The 23,468-nt window shown below is 39.0% G+C and overlaps 1 protein-coding gene across 6 annotated transcripts; it reads left to right on the forward strand.

Moving 5' to 3' along the window:
- The first annotated feature begins 1,000 nt into the window (after window positions 1-1,000).
- On the forward strand, window positions 1,001-22,280 carry LOC149841207 (uncharacterized). 6 transcript variants are annotated; one of them, XR_016431430.1, is made up of 7 exons: window positions 1,001-2,466; window positions 2,557-3,413; window positions 3,483-3,572; window positions 20,775-21,488; window positions 21,651-21,815; window positions 21,907-22,020; window positions 22,212-22,280. XR_016431430.1 is itself a non-coding variant. In XM_090003680.1 (7 exons), the coding sequence occupies exons 1-6, from the start codon at window positions 2,358-2,360 to the stop codon at window positions 21,996-21,998; spliced, it is 1,998 nt and encodes a 665-aa protein (XP_089859806.1). In that variant the 5' UTR covers window positions 1,415-2,357; the 3' UTR covers window positions 21,999-22,020; window positions 22,212-22,280. The 6 variants fall into 6 exon arrangements, 4 of the variants coding, with proteins under 4 accessions (XP_089859808.1, XP_089859807.1, XP_089859806.1 ...); XR_016431429.1 differs by having other exon boundaries at window positions 1,415-2,466; window positions 21,651-21,786; window positions 21,907-22,108; XM_090003680.1 differs by having other exon boundaries at window positions 1,415-2,466; window positions 21,651-21,786.
- The last annotated feature ends 1,188 nt before the right edge of the window (window positions 22,281-23,468 follow it).

A 23,468-nucleotide genomic window follows, 5' to 3' on the forward strand; every position in this document is an offset into this window, starting at 1 on the left:
AACACAGGTATCTCCTTTGACTCTGAGGAAAGCCACAACGATGAAAGAAGAAAATGCTAGCGCACTCTTGGGTCCCTACACAAAGTTAAGCATTTAAGTAAGCAATAGTGTCTCATGAATTGCTGTTTTAGTTAAATTAATCGATAATATCAGTTCAATCTCAAATTAATGAATCTCATTGTGTAGCATATTCATTTTTTTATGGAGCAGCTCATATATTTGTACAATACCTTACCTTACATAATGTATTGTTTCTCCATTTTTTATGGTGAGTTTGCAATGTTGATGATATTGTTCGAGTTTGATTTAAGCATATTCTTTATGTTATATTTGCATAATACCCCCATATTTAGGGAAAACCAAACAAGTGGATGTTTGAGAAATATTATATCGTGTGACTATTATGTGAAATACCGTTATTCTTAGAAGTAGTGCTGTTATTTTCCGTAGAAGTTAAAACCCTTCCACAGTCTCAAATCTCTAGTTCAATGCAAGGGGAGTGTGGCAGGATCAGATTACAGTTCATTGGATCTAGGGTTGGGAAACAAGCCGAGGTGCTCGTGACTCTGCTCATGTTCAGCTTGTAAAGAGCTTGTTGAAACTTGTAAAATAGTTTCAGCGAGCTAAACATGAACAATAAGTACTTTACTCGACTCGAATCATATAAGCTTGTTATATAGTAAGAAATACATTCTAGATATATTTTACATGCATGTTACTTAATCTTATTTCTTTCAACTCTAAAACAATGTAGTTTTTTCTATAAACAAGCCAACTTAAACTCGACTCATCTAATTCTGACCCATTATGAGCTACTTTCTACAAGATTGAGCCTTGAATACTTCAAGGGCCGTTTCTTTAGCGGGAAAATAACGGAAATTTAAAGATTTGGGGGAAACCTTAAAAATGGAAGGAAAATGTGGGAGAGGGCAAGAGAGAGAGAGAGAGAGAGAGAGAGAGAGAGAGAGAGAGAGAGAGAGTACAAATCTTGGGGGAGGGCGTTTTTTTTAAGGGGGCGGAGAAGCGCAGAAAAGAGGGTGTTCATACGTTTCTGCAACCAACAGCAAACTCAGATAAAACCCTTCCCCTTCCCTTATTCCCTTATTGTTCCCATCTCTCTCTCCCCGTAGTCTCTGAGAGCACCGGCCGGAAGTGCACCCTCTGCCTCAGTTTCCTGGCGACCGGAGTTTTCGCCTTCTTCCGGTGGGCGAAGAGGAACTCTCTCTCTCTCTGTGGGTGGAGAGAGGTAGGAGATTGAACGCCCTAGCGCTTACAGATCACGCTCGTGTGCTTCCTTTCGGGTATCGGTTTTGTTCAATTCTGTCGTTGGGTTTTTCCTTCTCGGGGAGGGAGGGAGGGTGGGAGGAAGGATTGGGAATTGTGGGTTTTTATTGAGGAGGGGGATTGAGGAAAGAGGGGTTTCTTATCGTATTCAGCATTCGGTTGTTTGGGTTATCTTTAGTTTTTCTGTTTTTAGTCATATACTTGCTTATAGAGCACTTCTTGTGTGCTTTCTTTTGGATGGTTTTTCTTCTTTCCACTTCTCCGTGGTTTTTGAATATATCGTTTGCCAGGTTTACTTTAGGATTTTATTGGTTTTAGTTCAGCTTGGTATTGGGTATTGGTCCTTCGTTTCTAGTGCTTCTTCTTCTTCTTCTTGCCAAGAGATGAAGGTATTGAGAGTGAATTCGTCGGGTTGAATTTTTGTTGATCTGCGGAACGTGGTAGCCCGTTCTTCAGCGTCTCTCTTTTCGGGATCGATTTTCCCCCTTGATCCTCCTCTCTAGGTAATGCGGGCGCGTGGGTTTCTGGTTCTGCGTAGAATTACGTTGCGCATTGGACTATTTTGACGCAGAATCTGGTTGGCGGTGAAGGATGTGATGCCCAAGGAGAAAGAACTCTAGACACATCGATATATTTGGTGACCTTGCCGATTCCTGAGATTTTAACCAAGTTTCTATGTGAAGAAGTCGCACACCGGATAAATATTCTACAAGAGTTTTTGTCATTCTGCAGGGAGCAGTATGGACTAAGATTATGTGTTTTTTATCAGAAGCAGGCATGCCAAGCTGGTGACAGTCTCTAATTTTAATGTGGGATTCAGGGCGTGGATTAGTTCTACGGAGACCAGGAAGCTTTGGAATTGTTGTTCAGGTGCTGCTGCAGAGATAGTGGAGAAAGTTGGTGTTCTTGGGTCTAGACGAGCGGAAGGCGTAGGGGAGTTTTGCTTTTGTTTTTGGTAGAGTATTGCATTGCTGAATCTGCATCCAACAATGCTTTCTATCAACGGCAGTTTGTGTACCGGATTATCAATTTCCATATGGTCACAGATGATTTGATCATGGTTGAGAAGTGCCATGGAGAAAGGTGAGCCAGCACTTGTTCCTGAATGGTTGAAGGCATCTACTGGAAGCACGGTGGGGGGTGGCACCACCCCCCATCGCCTCACTTCAGCTTCTCAATCGGGTATTGAATATTTGCACTCAGGTTTTAGTGTGTAATCTTCTAAAAGTCTTCAATTTCTCATTATTTGTTAGATTGCTTGTTTATTTACAGATGATTTATTGCCTTCAACTAGAAACCGATCATCTCATTTGCAATTTCCTGGGTCAAGTGTTAACGGTTGTGACACTGCTCGATCTTCCTCATTTGCTGAAAGGAATTCAGCCTCTCACTTTCTTCGGAGTTCTAGTAGTAATGTTGTTATGATGAATGACAGGGATCTGCTATTAAGTTCACGTCCATATAGTAGTTTTGGATGGAATCACCGAGCTTATGACTATGATTGTGATAGGGATGCTCCACGGCCTGATCGGAGTAGAGACCGGGAAAGGGACTTTGAATTTCGTGAGAAAGATAGGTTGGCATTGGGGGATGTTAGGGACAAGGATCACGATTATGCTGATGCTTTGACAAATCACATGGCTACCATCAGGCCTGAGAAGGCGACCTTGAGACGGTCGCAGTCCATGGTTTCTTCAAAAAGGGGTGAGAGAAGTGAGAACAGGGTTAAATGGCCAGGGAGTGAGTTGGGAGGCATGGTTACTGGGGGAAGTCTTGTGAGCAGTATTCAGAAAGCTGCATTTGAAAGAGATTTCCCGTCTCTAGGTTCTGAAGATAAACATGGACAGCTTAGTACAGGAGCTCCTGATATAGGTAGAGTTCCTTCTCCTGGCCTTAGCACGGTTGCTCAAGCCTTACCATTGGGTAGCACATCTGTTATTGGTGGTGATGGCTGGACATCTGCTTTAGCTGAAGTTCCTGTTATAATTGGAAGCAACAGCCCCATGCTTTTATCTGTTCAACAAACTACCACAGCAAGTGCAGCTTCTGTGCCACCAAGCACACCAGCTGGTCTTAATATGGCTGAAACATTAGCTCAAGCTCCTGCACGTGCTCGTACCACTCCGCAAGTATGTGTTTTATTTTAAAATTGCTGAGAAACTGTTCTATTGTTTTATACTTTATCTCCTTTTATGCAGGTGTCCATCGAGACTCAGAAGCTTGAGGAATTGGCTATTAAGCAGTCAAGACAGTTGATCCCTGTGACACCTTCGATGTCCAAAAACTCGGTAAGAAACATGATTTATCCTTTTCCTTCTCTAATGCAGCTCCAGTGAACCTAAGTTAGAATAAATTAGTTGCATCTCCATGTTGATGTTGCAGGAAACGATGCTTTATCAGTTTCCTTTTCTGAAGAAATTAAACACAACAAACTTATTATAGAGTTTTGGATGTATTTGGTACATTTGATCCGCAATCTCATACTAAGTTTTCACCTGATGAAAAAGTATGGTCCAATTAATTGGTTTAAGAGTGTTGTATACCTTTAGAGAATAGGAATTAAACACACTATCAAGGAGAAGGTTATTCAGTTAATCTGACAGAAAAATGCAATGACTTTTTGAGTGTTGCAAGATCTTGATATTGGAGTGAAGTTAAAAATACCTATTTAATCATAGCTGTAATTCTTTGTAATGCTCCACTTTGAATGCTCTTGGATAGAGCAGGTTCGCTCTTTGGGTGTTCCTGTGTTTGTGGGTTTCCCTTTATGCATGTGCGCATGACCGTGTGAGCTACACTTGTGGGTAATTTATTTGTTAATCTCTTTCCTTTTAACTTTGTTTCTTCATCTAGGAGAAGGAATTGCTATGAACAAATTTTCTTCAATGACTGAAATTACTTTTTTTCTTTCTTAATGAGCATTTTGGTTAGATAGAAGCGGGAAATTGATAGATACATTACCTGATTTCCTTTTAGGCAAGTGGGCTTGAAAGTTGAAACATCTAGCTTATGAGATTCTCATTTGGGATTTTCTGGAAAGCATTTATGATGCCTCTAATGACTGACTATGGATGATAGAAGTTATGAAACTTTATTTATTCCTTCTAAACAATTTTAAGTTTTTAACAATGCTGAAGTAAGAAACTGTGCAAAATTATTGCATTTAGTCATCAATTTCTTGTACTCTTTGGTGTTTCAACTTTCAGTTAATAGGTCTAGGTACACTGTTTCATTTTTTCCCTTTTGTAGCCACTAGTCCATTAAAAAGGTTCTGTACACCTTGGTGGCTAACTATGAGATATCATATATGTACTCTTTGATTTTGAAGTCATTTATCATATCTGCAGACTAAGTGTTTGTTAAAATTCCTCAAATAGGAATTTCGACCCAGGTGATGCGTTTTGAGTTGGTTTATTTCTCTTTATTTTCTTGTTTGCTGAATTTACTTTTATGCTTAATTGTTTAACTATTTTTAGGCTGTGTATAACTGTTTAGTGTACATTGTCGGTCCCAAGCCCGGATAAAGGAGGAGGGTTGCGGTAGGCCAGTGACAGCTAGCATAAAAACTTAGTCACAACTTATGCATATGAACCAATATGAGAATTTCGTTGGGGCGTTCACTACTGAGCGACTCACTGTACTAGATAGGCCCGGAGGCAGTGATAAATGGGCAAGGGTTGTTAGGTCGTCGCCCAAAAGCGACGCGTCACATTGGCGCCCAGGTGTGGTGTCAAATAGGCAAGGGTTCTCTCATTTTGTTGGACGGGTGGGGGTAAAGAAGATAGTTCAAGAACATAAACTTAGGTTAGCCACTTGGAACATAGGGTCTTTAACGGGTAAGCTGGTAGAGTTAGTAGATGTTATGTGTAGGAGAAAGATTGGTATTTTATCTCTAGAAGAGACCAAATGGGTAGGTGAGAAAGCAAAAGTGATAGAACCTTGAGGATATAAGATTTGGTATACAGGAATAAATAGGAATAGAAATGGAGTAGGGATTGTTATTAGTTGTGAGCTTATAGATAATGTAGTTGAGGTCCGTAGGAAGGGTGATAGGATTTTACTTATTAAATTAGTATTATGTACGGATATTATTAATATTATTAGTGTTTATGCACCTCAAGTAGGTTTAGATGATTCCATTAAGTGTCAATTCTAGGAAGATTTAGATGGAGTAGTACAAGGGATATCGTATGGAGAAAAGCTTTTCATCGGCGGTGACCTAAATGGACATGTAGGCATTAGTCGGGATGGATTTGAGAGTATCCATGGAGGCTATGGTATAGGAGAAAGAAACGAAAGTGGAGAAAGAATTTTAGATTTTGGTTTGTCCTATGATATGATCTTAGCAAACACTTGGTTTAGGAAGAGGGAGTCTCACCTAATAACATTTAAAAGTGGGGTTAATACGAGTCGGATAGATTTTTTCCTACTTAGAAAGAGAGATAGGGGGTTTTGCATCGATTGTAAGGTTATACCGGGAGAAAGTGTAGCTACACAACATAAAGTCTTAATTTTAGATCTTAGAATTAGAAAATGCCGCAAAAGGGATAGACATAGGATAGATCCTAAAATTAAGTGGTGGGCATCGAAAGGAGCTAAACAAGGAATGCTTGTAGAGCAGGTAGTTAAGGAAGTTGATTGGTGTACCGAGGAGGATTCAGAATCAATGTGGAATAAGATAGCGGGTTGCATGAGAAAGGTGGCTAAGGAGGTATTGGGTGAGTATAAAGGCGGTGCACCGCTAGGTAAGGATACATCATGGTGGAACGAGGATGTCAAATTAGCTATTAAGGTTAAAAGAAAGTGTTATAGGAATCTAAGTAAGAGTCGTGGTAATGAGAATTTGGAGAAGTATATGTTAGCAAAGAAGGAAGCTAAAAAAGTAGTGCGAAACGTGAGGGATAAGGTCTATAAGGAGGTTTATGACAAGTTGGATACCAAAGAGGGCGAGAAGGATATTTACAGGCTTGTAAAGAGGAGAGATAGGAAATCAAGTGATCTGGGTATGGTTAGATGTATCAAAGATGAAACACAAAGGTTTTTAGTCAAAGATAAGGAGATTAAGGAGAGATGGAAAGATTATTTTGATAAGCTTTTTAATGGAAGTCATGCTTAGGATCTTGGAGACTTCTACATTCCTTTTCATGAGATGAATCGTGACTTCATGGGCAAGATTCAAAAGAAAAAAATTGCAGAGGCTTTGAAGAAAATGAAATCAAGAAAGGCAGTTGGCTTTGATGGTATACTTATCGAGGCTTGGAAATGCTTGGGTGAGGAAGGCTTAGAATGGTTGACAAATCTTTTTAACAAGATTTGACGGACAAATAAGATGCCTAATGAGTGGAGGAAGAGTACGTTGGTGCCCCTATATAAGAATAAGGGTGATATACAAGATTGCACAAACTATCGTGGTATAAAACTCATGAGTCATACTATGAAACTTTGGGAGAGGGTGATTGAGTATAGGTTGAGGAAGGTTGTCATGATATCGGAGAATCAATTTGGTTTTATGCTTGGAAGATCAACTATAGAAGCTATACATCTTCTTAGACAACTTATTGAGAGATATAGAAAGAGGAACAAAGAGTTGCATATGGTTTTTATTGATTTGGAGAAGACATACGATAGAGTACCTAGGGATGTTCTCTGGTGGTCAATGATGAAGAAAGGCGTTTCTCTCAAGTACATTAGTATAATTAAAGATATGTACGACAGAGTAGTAACCAATGTATGCACTTGTGGAGGGGTGACAACCAATTTTCCTATAACGGTTGAGTTACATCAAGGATCTGCATTAAGCCCTTTCCTATTTGCTATAGTGATGAATGAACTTACGAGATCAATTCAAGAAAATGTGTCATGGTGTATGTTGTTTGCTGATGATATTGTTTTGATTGATGAGACTAGAGCTGAGGTTAATGCTAAGTTAGAATTATGGAGACAGACATTGGAAGCCAGAGGTTTTAAGTTGAGTAAGAGTAAGACAAAATATATGGAATGTCGATTTAGTAAGCAACTAAGTAGTGATGGGAGTGTAGTGAAGCTTGGTGAGCAGGAAATATCGGTGGATGATTGTTTCAAATATTTGGGATCTATCATTCAAAAGAATGAAGAAATTGATGGAGATGTAAATCATAGGATAAATGTTGGTGGATGAAATGGAAAAGTGCAACTGAAGTGTTGTGCGATCATAGAATGCCATTGCGGTTGAAGGGAAAGTTTTATAGGACGACAATTAGGCCCACTTTACTATATGGTACGGAATGTTGGGCTGCCAAGAGACATCATATTCAAGAAATGAGTGTAGCTGAGATGCGTATGCTTAGATGGATGTGTGGAAATACAATAAAAGATAAGATTCAAAATGGGGAGATACGTAAGAAGGTAGGCGTTGCATCCATTGAAAATAAGATGAGAGAGAATCGTTTACGGTGGTTTGGACATATTCGGCGAAGGCCTAATGATGCTCCAGTTAGAAGGATGGAGAAATGAGATAATATATTAGTTAAAAGAGGTCGAGGTAGGCCTAAGAAGATTTGGATGGAGATGATAAGAAAGGATATGAATGCTTTGAACCTCACCGAGGACATGGCATTGGATAGAAATGATTGGAGGAGAAGGATTCATGTGGAAGACCCGAAATGATTTTCTTTTTTGGTTCATATCGCCGACCCCATTTTTTTTTGGGGATGAAGGCGTAGTTGTTGTTGTTGTTGTTTCTGTTTCACATTGTTTTGTAGCCATTTTCTTATTAGTAAAACATGATATTGATAATACTCCGACTGTTGAAAGATTGGACTTACAAAATTGTTCAAATCCAATTTTGAACTGTCAATTTGCCCCTTGATGTATGTAATGTGAATGCTCCTAAAAGGGCATTACACCCATGTTGCACCCATCTCGATATGGATGCGACACTTGGATGCTGCTTCCACAGTGTCGGACGCTGTCAACCTCCCCCGGGTCCATCATTGCTCAAAACTGGACTCAGTCAAACCTGACCTAGTCCAGTTTTGTCCACATTTTACATAATTATATGTGGATGCCAGTCAACCCTGTGGAATTGCAAATACTAATGAAGAGGTTATGGGTTTCCAGTCAACCCTGTGGGGAGCAGTAATCATTGACTGCATGATTACATTAATGTGATTGTTTTATTTAATTATATTATATTCCTTCTCTCAGGAAAAAAATTGTGTGTATGTTAAGTGCCTATTTCCTGAAAACACATACATATGTGCATACATGCATATGTGAGAGGGGGGAGGGAGGGGGACATTTCTCCATTTCTTATGATAGCTTGGATTAGAGAACATGGCTGCTATTGTCACCTTTGATATAGTTGGATATAAGTGTAGTTTCTTTTGTAGGAATGACATATGCTATCCTCATATGCTTGGGTTAGTAGACTCTTTTGTTCCTAGTGCACTGCCAAATTAAACCCTTCTAGAAGTGATTTCGTAATGAGGTACCCTTGTTCAACTCGTCTGTCATAATGACATGGACATGAACATGAACATGAACCATGAGTTGATACAAGTTCGAGATGCGAGTTAGCAAACCTTTAAAAATAAGACATGGATCTTTTATTATTTAATAATGATTTTTTATATTTTAATATGTAAACATATATTAATAAAAACTATTACAGATTTATAAAAAATGATAGAACTTTTTTTTTTGGATAGTCCAAATGAAAAAAAAACATCACTGACCACACATTGGCTGTTCTCCAGTTGGTAAATCCCTTGAGGTCCCCTCTGCCCACAGGGGAGTATACCCAGCTTTGACCTTGTGGCAAGGGATGCCACTCGTGGGTTTTGAACTTGTGATGTCCCGTCAACTTGGTGAAATTTACAAGTGGCCCCTACCAGATGAATAGAGCCCTTGTGGGCCAAAAATGATAGAACATTGTCAGCTATCATGTGTCATGTAGTACAATTGCATGTGCCTGTCACTATGCAACTCATTTACAGTATCCAAAAAAATTGTGCGAAGTTTGAAGAGATGGGCACGTTGAACCTATTTTGCTTAGTGGGTTATTGGGAAGTTCCTTATACCTGGAGAAAGTTATTAATGGTTTACTGGAAAAATCTTCATACTTGAAGAAAGTTACTCTTAAAGGTGGCTTCGTAGTTATATGTGGGGAGTATCTAGCTGGATGGACATGGATGTCAAATGGTGGCAAATTTTTTTGATACCTTGTGCTACTACTTTTTACCAGAGCACCTAATTTATGACATCCAGCAGATGCCAACATCAGAATTGCAAGATAGGTGGAAAATATCTCTCACTTGAATGTAGGTCTGCCTTCATGGAACTTCTGTTCCATGTTCAACTCTCTTATTTGTTGTTGGCATATGTTTTGTTCTATGATAGTGGCAGCTAGGATAGGGAAGGTTTGCAACTTCTTTTAGCAAGGTATAGATGCCAGAGGTATTCTCAGATCCTCCAAATGTGGAGCTGGTAGGGCTTTGAATCCAAATACATTGCCCAGTGGAAGTAAGCATTGTTAGTAACATACCTGCCTTAAAAAAAGTCCAAGCTTGGCTCTAGCTTGGTGAAGTGAAGGCATCCTTGCCCTTCTCTCTCTCTATATCTATCTATCTATCTATCTATCTATCTATCTATCTATCTATCTCTCTCTCTCTCTCTCTCTATACATATATATATATAGGTACTAATGAAAATATAAAACTATTGGGCTAGAAATCATAGATGTATATTTCATTGACTAAATCTGACTACATAGATGCATTCAGTATGGTTTGTTTACTAAGGGTTGAATCTTGGATCATGTCTTTTCAATGTAAAAATAAGATTTTTTGAGTTGTGAAATTTTGGTACATTGTGAGCCATTGATTTTTAAAGCCCTTGAAAAACTTGTCTACATGTCATAATCACATGATTCAAAATCAGACTTACCGGAAGCTTCTTAGATAGGTGGGAAGCCCGCTTCTCCGGAACTCGCTTTGGAAGTGTGATACTCCTCACTTACGAAACTTGATGAGAATCTCTATTCTCCCATGCTTCTCCTATGTTTTCCACATGCTTCATCTATTCTTCTTATATGTTCTCTCATTCTACTTTTCATGTTTTTTATGTGTTTCTTCTCACGCTTCTCACTCACATGTGCTTTCTCTAAATTGGTAGTCATCATTTTTAGATTTTGTTAAAAATTTAATTCTTACACTAAAAAATCATGAAATTTAAGAATAGTCACTTTTATTTTAGTTTTAGTTTTTGTTTCATTTTGATTCCTATTCAATTCTTATATTTTTTTTTATTTATCGCTTCCCACTTCCTGCTTCCTATACATTTTAAAATGCATATCTTCTCGCTTTCGCTTCCCGTATTGTTTCTTGCTTCCGCTTCCTAGTTTGGCAACCTTGTTCAAAACTCATTCCCTACTAAACAAACATTCTGGATTACAAACATATGGTCTGATCTGCAAAACAATTTAAAAAATATGAAATAAAGGTAATTTCTACTCAATAGTTTCATACCTTTATTAGTACCAACTATTTACCCTATGTGTATATATATATATATATATATATATATATATATATATATATATATATATATATATATATATATATATATATATATATATATATATATGGAGAAGGCCACTTACTGACAAGAATGTATCAACCTTGGAACACCCTCACTTCATATTGTGGACCTAATTTGAATTTTCTTTCGAGTGCAGACATATCTTTAGGAGAGCAGTTATGGTCATACTGTATATGACAATATACTCTATCTCCACCACACCTCACTTGATGGCTGCATGGCTCCCTATTTTGGGGTTTAGTTGTATGTAGGAATGACAAACAAAAACCTTCCTTTTGATAGTCAAGCTGGGGCATGTACCCGAGAACTCGATTTAGGTTGTGTGACTTTTGCAAGTCCAGTTAAGCCATTTGAAACTAATGCAAATATTTTGACAGAAAATGGTATTGGAGGATGACATATGTAAAAAAATGGTGGATCTGCATCTTCAGAAGCAAATAAGAATTGGAGGGACTCTGTTATGAATAAAAGGCTGGTGTAGAACTTAGAAATAATTACTATGATTTTTTGGATGAGGTCTTGCAAGGTTTGAAGTTTGAACACATTCTAGTTGCTTCCTGCAATAGATGCTCAGTTGTTGTATAGTTGCAATGTTAGTAGATGGTTCTTTTATAGTGCGACCATCCCATTCCTGGAGCTGGTTCCACGGTTCATTAGTGGATTCTTTCCTAGAATATCTTCATGTTAAATTCCAGAGTGTTGAACTTCCATGTTGCTTGGAATCTAACATTTATAGCCTGTGTTGCAATACTTCCACTGTGTCTGCTGGCTATATATAAAACTACTTTATACGTGCTATTTTTCTTAGATGCACCATTCGGCTGTAATGTGTAGATGTTTTGCTTGCATCTACTACATATGCTTTGGGGTGAAAGAACTTAGGTAATTATAGATCTGAGATCCAGGATCTTATATAATTCAAGTACTGGTCTATATCTTGATGTGGTCTGGATCTGATTGGAGTCTGTCAGGTAGTCTTAATAGCCATGTTTAAGCTGCAAATCTCATAGGATCGAGTTTGGGTTTTGGGGTTTTGATCATGCGAGTCCAGTCTTGATCTCGTGGGTCTGGGTTTGGACTCTAGATTTCTGTAGGTTTAAATATATCTGAGGGTTTTGGGTGTTTCTAATTTTTGGGTTTAGGTTGTAGCATGTTGAGTTCAGGTCCAATTCAAAATGTGTTGAAGCTTATCAGCTAGATTTCTCTTTGCAGGAGCTTTATGCCATGGATACCAAGAGCTTCTACATATTTTCAAATGTTTGGTTCTTTAGAAGCTGTTTCTGAAGCTAAAATCAGGGTGCTTTTGAAGTCTGCTTGCCATGTTATGGAATTGTATTTTTAAATACATGAGATTTTAGATGTAGGGATGTACTTTCATTAAAAACCAATATATTTTAAACACTAATGAATTGTGACCCCTACAGCAAAGGAATCCGAGTTAGCCGAATAAATTATAAATAATATTCTTTTCTGCGAAGTCTTTAAAATCCATCATTTTAATTGAAGCTTTTTAATCATTAAAAAAATTAGTCAAGGCAAAAGGGCTTCAAATTTGTTTCGCATTGTAAGAACATGTAGACTGTTATTTGCTTGTTTTCATATTACCTTTTGTTATCATAATCATAATCTATGTCACAGGGACTTGGCAAACTGGGTGTTGCACCCGCATTGATGCGACGTGATGCGGGTGCAGCACCCGGTGCGGTCAATGCACCCAGGGTCATTTGTGTCCTGACTTTTCTTCCGGCGAATGCAGAGAGAGAGAGGGGAAGGACGCGGTAGGGGGTCGTCGGCCTTCCGACGAACGCAGAGAGAAAGGGGGAGGGCATGGCAGGGAGCCGCCGGCCTCCTGTCGGCCCTTCAGCAAACAAAAGGAGACGAAGAAGAAAAGAAGAAGAGAAGAAGGGGAGAAGAAGGAGATGCGTACCTGAGAGAGAGAGCTGGCGTCATCGTCGACGCTGGGGTTCGGTCGTACGATGGGAGCGAGAGACAGTGCACAATCGAGAGGGAAGGAGGAGGAGCGTAGGGGTGAGGGCTTTCCCCTCACCCTTGCGTGATTCAAAGGGCACGAGAGGACGCAAATCAGGAAACCCCAAAGGGGTTTCCCTTATCAGCAGAGGGGGGGGGGGAACGACCAATAGGGTTTTTCCTTATGGGCGTTAAATGTTTTTTTAAAGGGGTTTTCCCTGGACTCGGTTCCGGTCCGGGTCCAATTTTTTTTTTTGTAAAATTGTTATGTCCAACTTTTGGACTTTATATATATATATATTTGCCGCACTCCCGCACCCAAGTTTTTTGAAAGTGCCGCAGCCCCGCACCCGCACCTGCACCCATGTGACATAGATCATAATCTATACCATCACCATCATTAGCAATTTAGCATCATGGACACTAATTTCCATTTCTAGTGTACAAGTTTTAAAAAGTGCAACAATGGTTTCACCCATAGATATCAGAAGCACCTAGGTGGGCCAGGAAGCATTTCGGATGGTGAAACATGCTTCCCCTTAAGATGAGAAAGAGTGGGGAAACATTTTTCTCAATAGTGGGAAGTGTGCTTCTTGCATAATAGGAAGCACACTTCTGGATTTTTTCTCATTCACTTCTCAATCTTGACCTTGAAAAAGGTGCAGGATCCGAACTCGATCCATGTAACTTTCTTTTAGTTATCGGGTCTGGATACACCAGACCCGGACCCATAGTGTAATGTAAACTTAAATACACATTTAGGTCACAATTTCTTTTAACAGAAATCGTGACAGCCGCAATCTCTCTCTCTCTCTCTCTCTCTCTCTCTCTCTCTCTCTCTCTTCTCTTTCTCAATACAGGGGCGGAAGGAAAACTTACATGGTATCAGAGCAGGTTCCAGCTAAGGGTTGAAGAGGATTCCAAAGGTGCGGCAGATCAAAGGTTTGAGGTTTTGTCTATCCATTCTTTCTTTCCTTCAGTTTTTTTCTTTCTCTACCTCCATTCCCAATCTCCATCTCTCGTTTCCCCCTTTCTGTTTTCCCAGCCTTTTCTTTTCTTCTTTTAGTGGATTCACGTCTCACGTGAATCCCTAAACTGTTAGAAGGGAAAGGCTTGTTTCACGTGAATCTCCTGTTTCACGTGAAACACAAAGATCAAATTATAAAGATCGTGCATTTCACGTGAATCTCCTGTTTTTATTCAAATCTGTTTTTTTTGAATCTCCTGTTTCTTTATTCAAACTGTTCCTTTATTGAAATCTTTTTCTCCTGCGTATCCCTTTTTCATTTTGGGCTGTTGTGCGACATAAAATCTGTCTGGGATTCATTTTGATTCTACTTTCATTTTTTTTGAATCTCCTGTTTCTTTATTCAAATCTTTTTTTTCTTGCGTATCCCTTCTTCATTTGGACTGCTGTACAACATAAAATCTGTCTGGGATTCATTTTGATTCGACTTTCATTCTTTGTTCTCATTTGCCCTTTCTCGTATCATATTTATTTTGACTATTACGAGTGGGATCCACATTAAAACTCAGTCCTTCTTCTGACAACTTTTGGTCGTCAATTTTTGAGTTACTCAGCGCAAAAAAAAAGAAGAAAAAAAAAGAGGAAGACGATCAGCAAACCTCTCTGGCTGCAGACTAAGCACTCTGTGAACACTTCAAAACAAAAAAACAAAAAAAAGGGTTCCTTTTCTTGTTAAAACTCATTTTTCATGGATCTTCATTCTTCTTCATCCAATCTTTCTTCAAGTTTTCTTACTAAACTCGTTTCTGAAAAGTTAACTACCTCAAACTTCTTGATTTGGAAGAGACAAATCATTCCTTTTATGAGTCAAGGTCTCTTAGGTCACCTTGATGAAACCACTCCCGCCCCACTCGAATTTGTTACGAGAGAAGAAAAAGACGACAAAGGAGTAAGTTCAATTGTGTATGTCAAGAATGTAGAGTACCTCAACTGGGAAAGGAAAGATCAGTCAGTGGTTGCATACATCACTTCCACCTTGTCCCAAGAGGTCCTTGTTGTAATTCCCGACAATTGTACTGCTCTACAACTTTGGGAAAAATTGGTTCAAACATACTCACAAGTTTCGCAGGCGAGAATGGCTTTTCTCAAGAGGGAATTTCAGATGTTGAGGAAAGATTCCATGACCATCATGGAATATCTGAACAAGATGAAGACTATCACAGACCAATTTGCAGTTATAGGATGCGCGGTGAGTGACAGCGATATGGTACAACAGACTCTGAGTGGATTGGGATCCGACTACAATATGATCGTCACTTCACTATTGTGTCTCCCTGCCCTTCCTACCTTTGATGAGTTGCGAGTAAAATTGATTCAGTATGAGATGACCTTGAAAGGGTTCTCTGAGGAATCTCACATTCACACAAATTCTCAGGAAGTTTTTGCCACAGGAGTGACTTATGGTAGAGGACGAGGACGAGGAGGACAAGGGCGAAGTGGACACGCAGGGCGTGGTCTGCTTCCCACTCCAAATATGTCAGCTCATGCGCAGGGGTCAAGATCCATTCCTACCTGCTTCCTTTGTAACAAAAAGGGGCATATCAAGGCGAATTGCTGGCATAATCCAGAGAATAAAGGAAAGGGTCCACAGACAGAAAACAAAAAGAAGTTCTCAAGTAGTGGGGAGATTAAAGATCTGCTGATATCTGCCTTGTTAGAGTTGAAATTGAAGCAGAGTGATGAAGGCACCTGGTTTGTCGACTCAGGGGCAACGACTCATGTGACAGGTGATGCAGGTAAGATTTCTAATCCCATTCCTTATTTTGGAAAAAAGTAAGATTGTCACTGGAGATGGATCCCACCATCTTGTTTCTCATGTTGGAAAAATTGTCATTCACATGTCATATTCCACTCTTACTCTTTCTGACGTTCTTCATGCTCCTGACATTAAGAAAAATATTGTCTCTGTTTCCAAACTTATTGATGATAATAATGCTTCAGTTGAATTCACTCTCTTCTCTGTGCAGGTCAAGGACCTACGCACGAGGGAAACATTCGCTGAAGGAAAGAGACGAGGCAATATGTATGTCTTTGAAGAAGCTCCTTGTCACGCTGTTCGCCCTGTTCACCTGAATTCAAAGCCGCCTTCATTAGAGTCGTGTTCATCCTCTTCTGCTAATGTTTTTAGTATTTCTGAATATAATAAGTCATTCTTATGGCATAGTCGATTAGGACATTGTGGGAGTCATTTCATTGAGAAACTTGTATCTAATAATCTCATTTCAAAAGAAAGTCTAAATAGGGATGAGAACAGTCACAAATGTTCCAGTTGTCTTTCCTGCAAGAGCCATGTATTGCCTTTTCATTCCATTAATAAGAGAGCTTCAAAACCTTTTGAGATAATCTGTTCTGATGTATGGGGACCCGCCCCAGTTGTCTCTGGATCTGGGAGCAAATACTATCTAATATTTGTTGATAGCTATACTCGATACACTTGGATATATTTCATAAAAAATAAGTCGGAAGTCTTCTCTTTGTTTCAAGATTTTCTTTCCCTTGTCAAAAATCAATTTTCTGAGTCCATTCAATTTTTCCAATGTGATGGAGGTGGGGAATTCTCATCCCGTGATTTTATTTCTTTTCTTCAAAATAACGGAATAGGAAGAAGAGTGTCTTGTCCTCACACCCCTCAACAAAATGAAATTGCTGAACGAAAACACAGGCATATCGTTGAAAGTGTCATGAGTATGCTTCATGACAGCAATCTTCCCATCAACCTATGGACAGAAGCTTTCCATTCTGTCGTGCATGTGATAAATAGACTGCCTATGATTATTCTGGAAAATAAGTCTCCTTATCACTGTCTTTTTGGAACTCATCCTAGTTATTATGATCTGCCTGTTTTTTGATGTGTTTGCTATGTGCATATCGATCAGTCCCTGAGAAACAAGTTTCAAGACAAGGCTCAAAAGTGCAGATTTGTGGGATATGCAGATGACTACAAAGGATATAGGTGTTATGATCCCACCAACAAACGCATCAGAATCTCAAGAAATGTTGTCTTTGATGAACAAAATTTTGACCACGGAGCTGACACAACGAATATGTCAACTGAAATTTACTATCCTTGGCTGAGCTCAGAACTTTTTGCTGGGTCCAATGAAACATGTTCCTCAGATTGCGTGCAACAAGAAGAAGAGATGTTTGAGAACACTGGGACGTCGGGGTCACAGAATGCAGAGGAAGTACCGGGCAGATACAAAGGCATTGTCTATTCCAGACAGAGACCGACAACATCAAGCCATTCAGATCATGTCTCAGTCGCCAATCCTACTTCTCATACCCTTGCAGTCAGAAAATCAAACCGCATACAACATCCTATTGACAGGTGGGTTAGTTATAACAACTTCCCCTTGGATTTTCAATTGTTTTTAACTGCCATCAATAAGGACGAAGAGCCCATCATGTATTATCAGGCAGCAACTTCTATGAAATGGGTAGAAGCCATGAATGATGAAATGCAAGCCTTGCATGAATGTGGAACATGGGAAGTTGTTCCCAGACCACCTGACAAAAATGTTGTCGGATGCAAATGGGTCTACAAAATCAAGTACAAGCCAGATGGAACCATTGAACGATATAAGGCAAGGCTTGTAGCAAAAAGATTCACTCAAGAAGCAGGGCAAGACTATGATGAGACTTTTAGTCCGGTTGTAAGAATGAAAACAATTTGGATTATTATCTCTCTAGCTGTTGAACATGGATGAAAGTTGAGTCAGCTTGATGTAAAAAATGCTTTCTTGCATGGGGACTTGAAGGAGGAAGTGTACATGGAGCAACCCCCTGGATATCAAGAACAAAATTGTAAAACTCATGTGTGTAGGTTGAAGAGAGCTATCTATGGTCTGAAGCAAGCATCTCGCTCTTGGTTTGATAGCTTCTCACTAGAGATTCAGAAACATGGATTTTCACGTTCCATGCTGGACCACTCATTGTTTATTTTCAGAAGTCAGACTGTGACCACTCTGTTATTAATTTATGTTGATGATATTGTTATCACAGGAAACTCTGCGGTCCACATCCAAGAAGTAAATGACTTACTAGGTCAGAGGTTCAAAATGAAAGATCTTGGAGCTCTACGCTATTTTCTTGGTGTAGAAGTTGATAATCAGGCTCATGGCTTGACACTCACTCAGCACAAGTACACCGTAGATGTTCTCAGCAAGGCAGGCATGAAAGACCGCAAACCTCTGGGAACTCCGAGTGTGCTTCATAAAAAACTTAGCGTTTATGATGGAGATATGTGTGATGACCCCACCAGGTATCGAAACATAATAGGAATGTTACAGTACCTCACATTCACTAGACCTGATATTGTTTATTCAGTCAATCAAGTGTCTCAATTTATGCATGCGCCACGTACTGGACATATGGAAGCGGTCAAGAGGATCCTTAGATATCCGAAAGGGACTATTGGGGATGGATTGATATATTTACCACAGTCATATGGCCAAAACGAGCACGAAATTACTGTATATTGTGATGCAGACTGGGCTGGAGATCCTGACGAAAGAAGATCTACATCAGGATATTGTGCCTTCATTGGAAGAAATTTAGTCTCTTGGAGCAGTAGAAAACAAAAAGCTATCGCTAGATCAAGCACTGAGACTGAATATAGATCCATGGCTGCTGCCACTGCCGAAGTCACATGGATCAGGCATCTTCTAACTGAAGTAGGAGAAAGGATCTCCCACACTGCCTTGCTCTGTGACAATCAAAGTGCTATCAATATGTCATTAAATCCAGTACATCACAGTCGTGCCAAGCACATTGAGATCGACCAACACTTTGTGAGACAGAAGGTTGAAGAAAAAGAGATTGAGCCTGAGTTTGTCAGTACTGAAAGACAGGTTGCAGACATATTTACCAAAGGGTTAACCAAGGATCGCTTTTGGATGCTTAAAAGCAAGTTGTTCATGGTCCAAAACCATGATCAACTTGAGGGGGGGTGAAAAAGGTGCAGGATCCGAACCCGATCCATGTAAAGAAGATCCATGTAACTTTCTTTTAGTTATCGGGTCTGGATACACCAGACTCGGACCCATAGTGTAATGTAAACTTAAATACACATTTAGGTCACGATTTCTTTTAACAGAAATCGTGACAGCCGCAATCTCTCTCTCTCTCTCTCTCTCTCTTCTCTTTCTCAATACAGGGGCGGAAGGAAAACTTACAGACCTCACCTTTTTTTCTCTCGTGTTATATTATCTTTAACTATAATGTCTTATGTTCGCTTCTTTGTCTCTTCCTACTTGCTTCCATATAGCTTCCTGTTCATTTCCCTGTTTTTTCTTATTTGCTTTCACTTTCATATCGCTTATCATGTGTTTCTTATATAGCTTTACGAATTGTTTCCGTGAATGCTTCATAAATGTTTTGTTTCTCGCACTTCACACTTCTTTCTAGCACTTGCTTCTCTGTGTCTACTTCACACATTGCCTCTTGTACCCTTTTTTTATTTTGGTAACTATGGTGATCCGGTCTAACCTAATTACCTAATAGTACTTCAAAATTTGCACATAAAAGGTTCCTCCCACCAAGCGCAACACAATGTTTGTACTCTATAATCATGGTATGTTACTCTTTCATGATCTAAGTAAAATATTCCAAAACTTTCACATGGTTAACCTAATAAATGTTAAGAAAAATAGACACAATGAAACCACTGGGTAGAACTCACATGGACTACCACCATTTTTAAACCTACAATTTAGCATTTATTTTCTAGAACTGTCATACATTCTTTTCATCAAATTGTTCTTTGTTTATCTCTCTATTTCACATTTGTGTTAAGAACTTACGTCTTTCCTTTTTCTCTCTTTTATCCAAATTAAGAAACTAATTTATTTTCTAGAACTGACATGCATTTTTGTCATCAAATTGTCCTTTGTTTATCTCTATATTTCACATTGGTGTTAAGAACTTACATCTTTCCTTTTTCTCTCTCTTGTCCAAATTAAGAAACTAACACACTCTCTCTTTCTCAAAATAATTTAGGGTAATATTTTCCTCTTTAATAGAAAAAATTGAGTTAATTACAATAGCTTGTATGGTCTTCATCAAATACTATTACTTTCTATTTTTCTCTCATTTACCTGAATCAGTTTTACTTATTTTATTAGTTTTTCTTATAAAAATAAAAATCTAATTTTACTAAAATTATCAATTTTATAACCGATTTGTTTTCTTGTTAAAATATTTTATGTATAAAACCACCATCATCCTAAATGAAAAATGATTCAGTTACCTCCGGGTTATGTTGTGTGTTAAGAACCAGCACTGGAGCAAAGATCCGACAGCCAAGTCAATGACATCCCAGTCAGCTCAAGTAGAAAAAGTTAGATTGAAGGTGCTATAAAATTCTCAGAGATTGTATTGATGTATCTATAAAACGCTCAGAGATTATATTGATGTATTTGGGGGATATCTCTATTTGGAGTTGTTTGGAATGCCACCCATTTTTTTATCTCTTATTTTCCAAAACAGGTTATTTTACAACCCCCAATGTGAATATATTGCAGATAAGACCTCTATTCATATCAGCCCACATATTTCTGGTGTTTGCTGAGTTATTTCTTGGTTGTATTATGATAAGTGGGGTGTTTATAGATGTGATTAATGATATAATTGTTACAACGGTATTCAAATTTTCAGCACAGCTGACACCAGGATTGGTATATTGAAATAGGTTATTTTTGCTTTTCTTGATTAGGTTAGCAGATATTGAAGATAATGAAATTCTGTTATAGCCTTTGTGGTTTGAATAGCTGTTGCAACAGGATCACATGATCTGATTAGCTGGACTTGATTGCGACCTGTTGGCCGCATTTACTCTTGTACTTATTAATTTCCTTTTAAATCTTTGAGTACAATAAAGATTCTTTATCATTTTGTTTCATCCTTGCTTCATGAACAGACACTCAGCCCTTCAGATAAACCAAAACCTAAAACAGCACGACCTGGATGTCAAGTTGGGAACTCTGTGCGTGGACCTGTGAGAGCCGATACTCCCAAGACATCTCAAGTTGGGAAGCTTCTTGTTCTCAAGCCCAACTGTGAAAAGAATGGGATTTCTCTCGTCACCAAAGATAGTTTGGGTTCTTTGAATTCAACTAAAACTGCAAATAGTTCTGCTAATGTTTCTCCTCCAGCTGGATTTGTTCCTAGTAACTCGAACCCAAAATTTGTAATGGATCGCAAGTCTCCAACTTTGTCAGCAAGTCAGATCTCTGATGACAAAAAGCCATCTGCTCAAGGCCAAAATAGGATTGAGTTCTTTAATTCTCTGAGGAAGAAGACTGTGAATGTGACAACAGCTTCAGCACAGCGTAGTCCCACTTTACCCTCTGATGCGGAGAAGTTGGTGGAGCCAATACCTGAAGTTGATTCTGTTGATCAGATGAAAGATGTCCCTGGTGCAGATTCTGAAGATACTGTGTGTGATAATGGTGATGCCTGTGAAGAATCAGTGGACATTCTGGCTGATGGTGGGAAGGATGCAGATTCAAATGGAGTTTCAATTATGGTTGCTCCAGAAGAAGAGGAGGCAGCTTTTCTGAGGTCCCTTGGATGGGAAGAGAATGCTGGTGAGGAGGCACTGACTGAAGAGGAAATTAATGCCTTCTATGAGGTATACTCTCTCTCTCTCTCTCTCTCTCTCTCTCTCTCTCTCTCTCTTGTGTGTGTGTGTGTGTGTGTGTGCACTATGCATGCACTTTCACAGGCTGGAATGACTATTTTAAGAATGAGTAAAAGAGCAGCATATATTGAAAAACATCATCTCCTTTTGCAGTTAATGAAGCTAAGGCCATCTGCTTCATTCCGTCACAGAGCTCAGCATTTCAAGGACTCCGCATTTGAGTCTAATGCAGTTGATGGCTTAGGCAGTACTACTGCTGGACTAACTTCGTCCAAGTCTGAGACTGAAGGTTGATTATTTTAGGCCTCAGCATCAAAGGTTTCTATTATAGGTTTTCTTTTCTTTCTTTTTTATTTTGGGTTTGGTCTGAAATTGTGACACCAGCGGTAGATTGTGGTTGCTTCCAAAGTTTCGGAGGCATTTGCAGGAAATGACGTGAAGAATTTGCTGTTTGAGCATTTGTTTTGGAAATCAGCGTGGTCACTAGAGGGCATGAAGTAAATGTACACATCACTTTGTGAAGGTAGAAATGCAATAACATATTTCCAGTTCCTCATTTTGTCCCTTGCTTATAGAGGTGCTGCCCTGTGAATTCACTGTAATATTTCAAGGTATCTCTGACTGTAAGGTTAGGGTGGCACTTTGGTTCCTGGTCTGAGGAAAATGAAGCTTAGCATCTCTCTCACAACTATATTGTGTTTTCTTGAAAAACAGGTGGCTGCGTCGATGCTTTGTTTTGGAAAAAAGATAAAGAAAGATGAATATCAAAATATTTTAGCTTACAAGTGATTCTTTTCATTGTTACATGGTGTTAGACTTGAAATTGTCAAGTAGGGTTCTACATTTTAGACGAGGGTTAGTTCTGTTCCCATGCTTCTGAATTTGTTATTGGTTTGTTTACAGAGCTTCTTGTCATTGATTGACGATCACACAGGCTTTCAGGAAAATTGTTGCATGATTTGTTAATATGGTTGCACTTCACTAAAGGATTTTTTTGTGAACGTGGCAAAGTTTCAGTTTTTGATGTTTTCAGCAATTATTTATTTATTTATTTATTTATAACTTGGTGGACGTGGAACATAACAATCCGACATTTCAATTATTTACGTGTGACCACCTAACATCTACGTTTATTGCGTGAACATCATGTTTTTTTTTTTTTAATTTGCCTCGAGCACCTTTTTTGAGATATGTAATCACTTTTCTGCCTTTTGCTGATGTAAACGATCTTATCGAGGATATTTTAAACGTTTTACTTGACTTTATCGTAATCAAATGATTACAAGTCCAAGTGCATTTCTTTTTTTCTTTTTTAAGGCAAGCTGGGGTTAGGCGGACCCCTAGCAGAACAACAGCCGGCCCCATGTGGCAGAGGGATTCGATCCTGGGACTTCAGCTTGACACAGGACCCCGCTTAACCACATGGGATACCACACCTCGGTATCCAAGTGCATTTCTGTTGCAAAGGCAAAATGCTAAAGTAGTTAAATGTAGTAGTCGAAAAATTAACTGTTCTGTTTAAATACCTGATACATCAGGTGGTTCGTTTGTGATTAATCTTTTCCTTTTTTGTCACGTTTTTAAGTTTCACTTTGCCCTTATTAGATGTGAGATTGTTAAAAGTGAGAACTAGGACAAAGTGGAATACTGGGATATTGTTATTTTCTTATTGATGATTCAGTTCTGCCATGGTCCCAATGCTTTGTCTTTTATGGAAATATTTCTGATTAAACCAAATTCATTCAGACGTACTCAGGCTTCAATTGAAATACAAGTGGCAACTATTAATAACTAGGCAGGCCAAGGGAAAATCTCCCATCACCGGTTGCACATTGACAGCCCTTTTATTGGTAAAACCCTTGAGGTCTCTTGTGCCCATCAAGGAGTACGTTAGCTTCAGACTTTTTTTTTTGGTGGGCTAGGTTAGTGCCACCAACTGCACATTGGCAGGCCTTCAGTTGGTAAAGCCCT

The sequence above is a fragment of the Nuphar pumila genome, chromosome 4 (genome assembly GCF_984573655.1).
Source record: "Nuphar pumila chromosome 4, dmNupPumi1.hap1.1, whole genome shotgun sequence".
Taxonomy (NCBI): domain Eukaryota; kingdom Viridiplantae; phylum Streptophyta; class Magnoliopsida; order Nymphaeales; family Nymphaeaceae; genus Nuphar; species Nuphar pumila.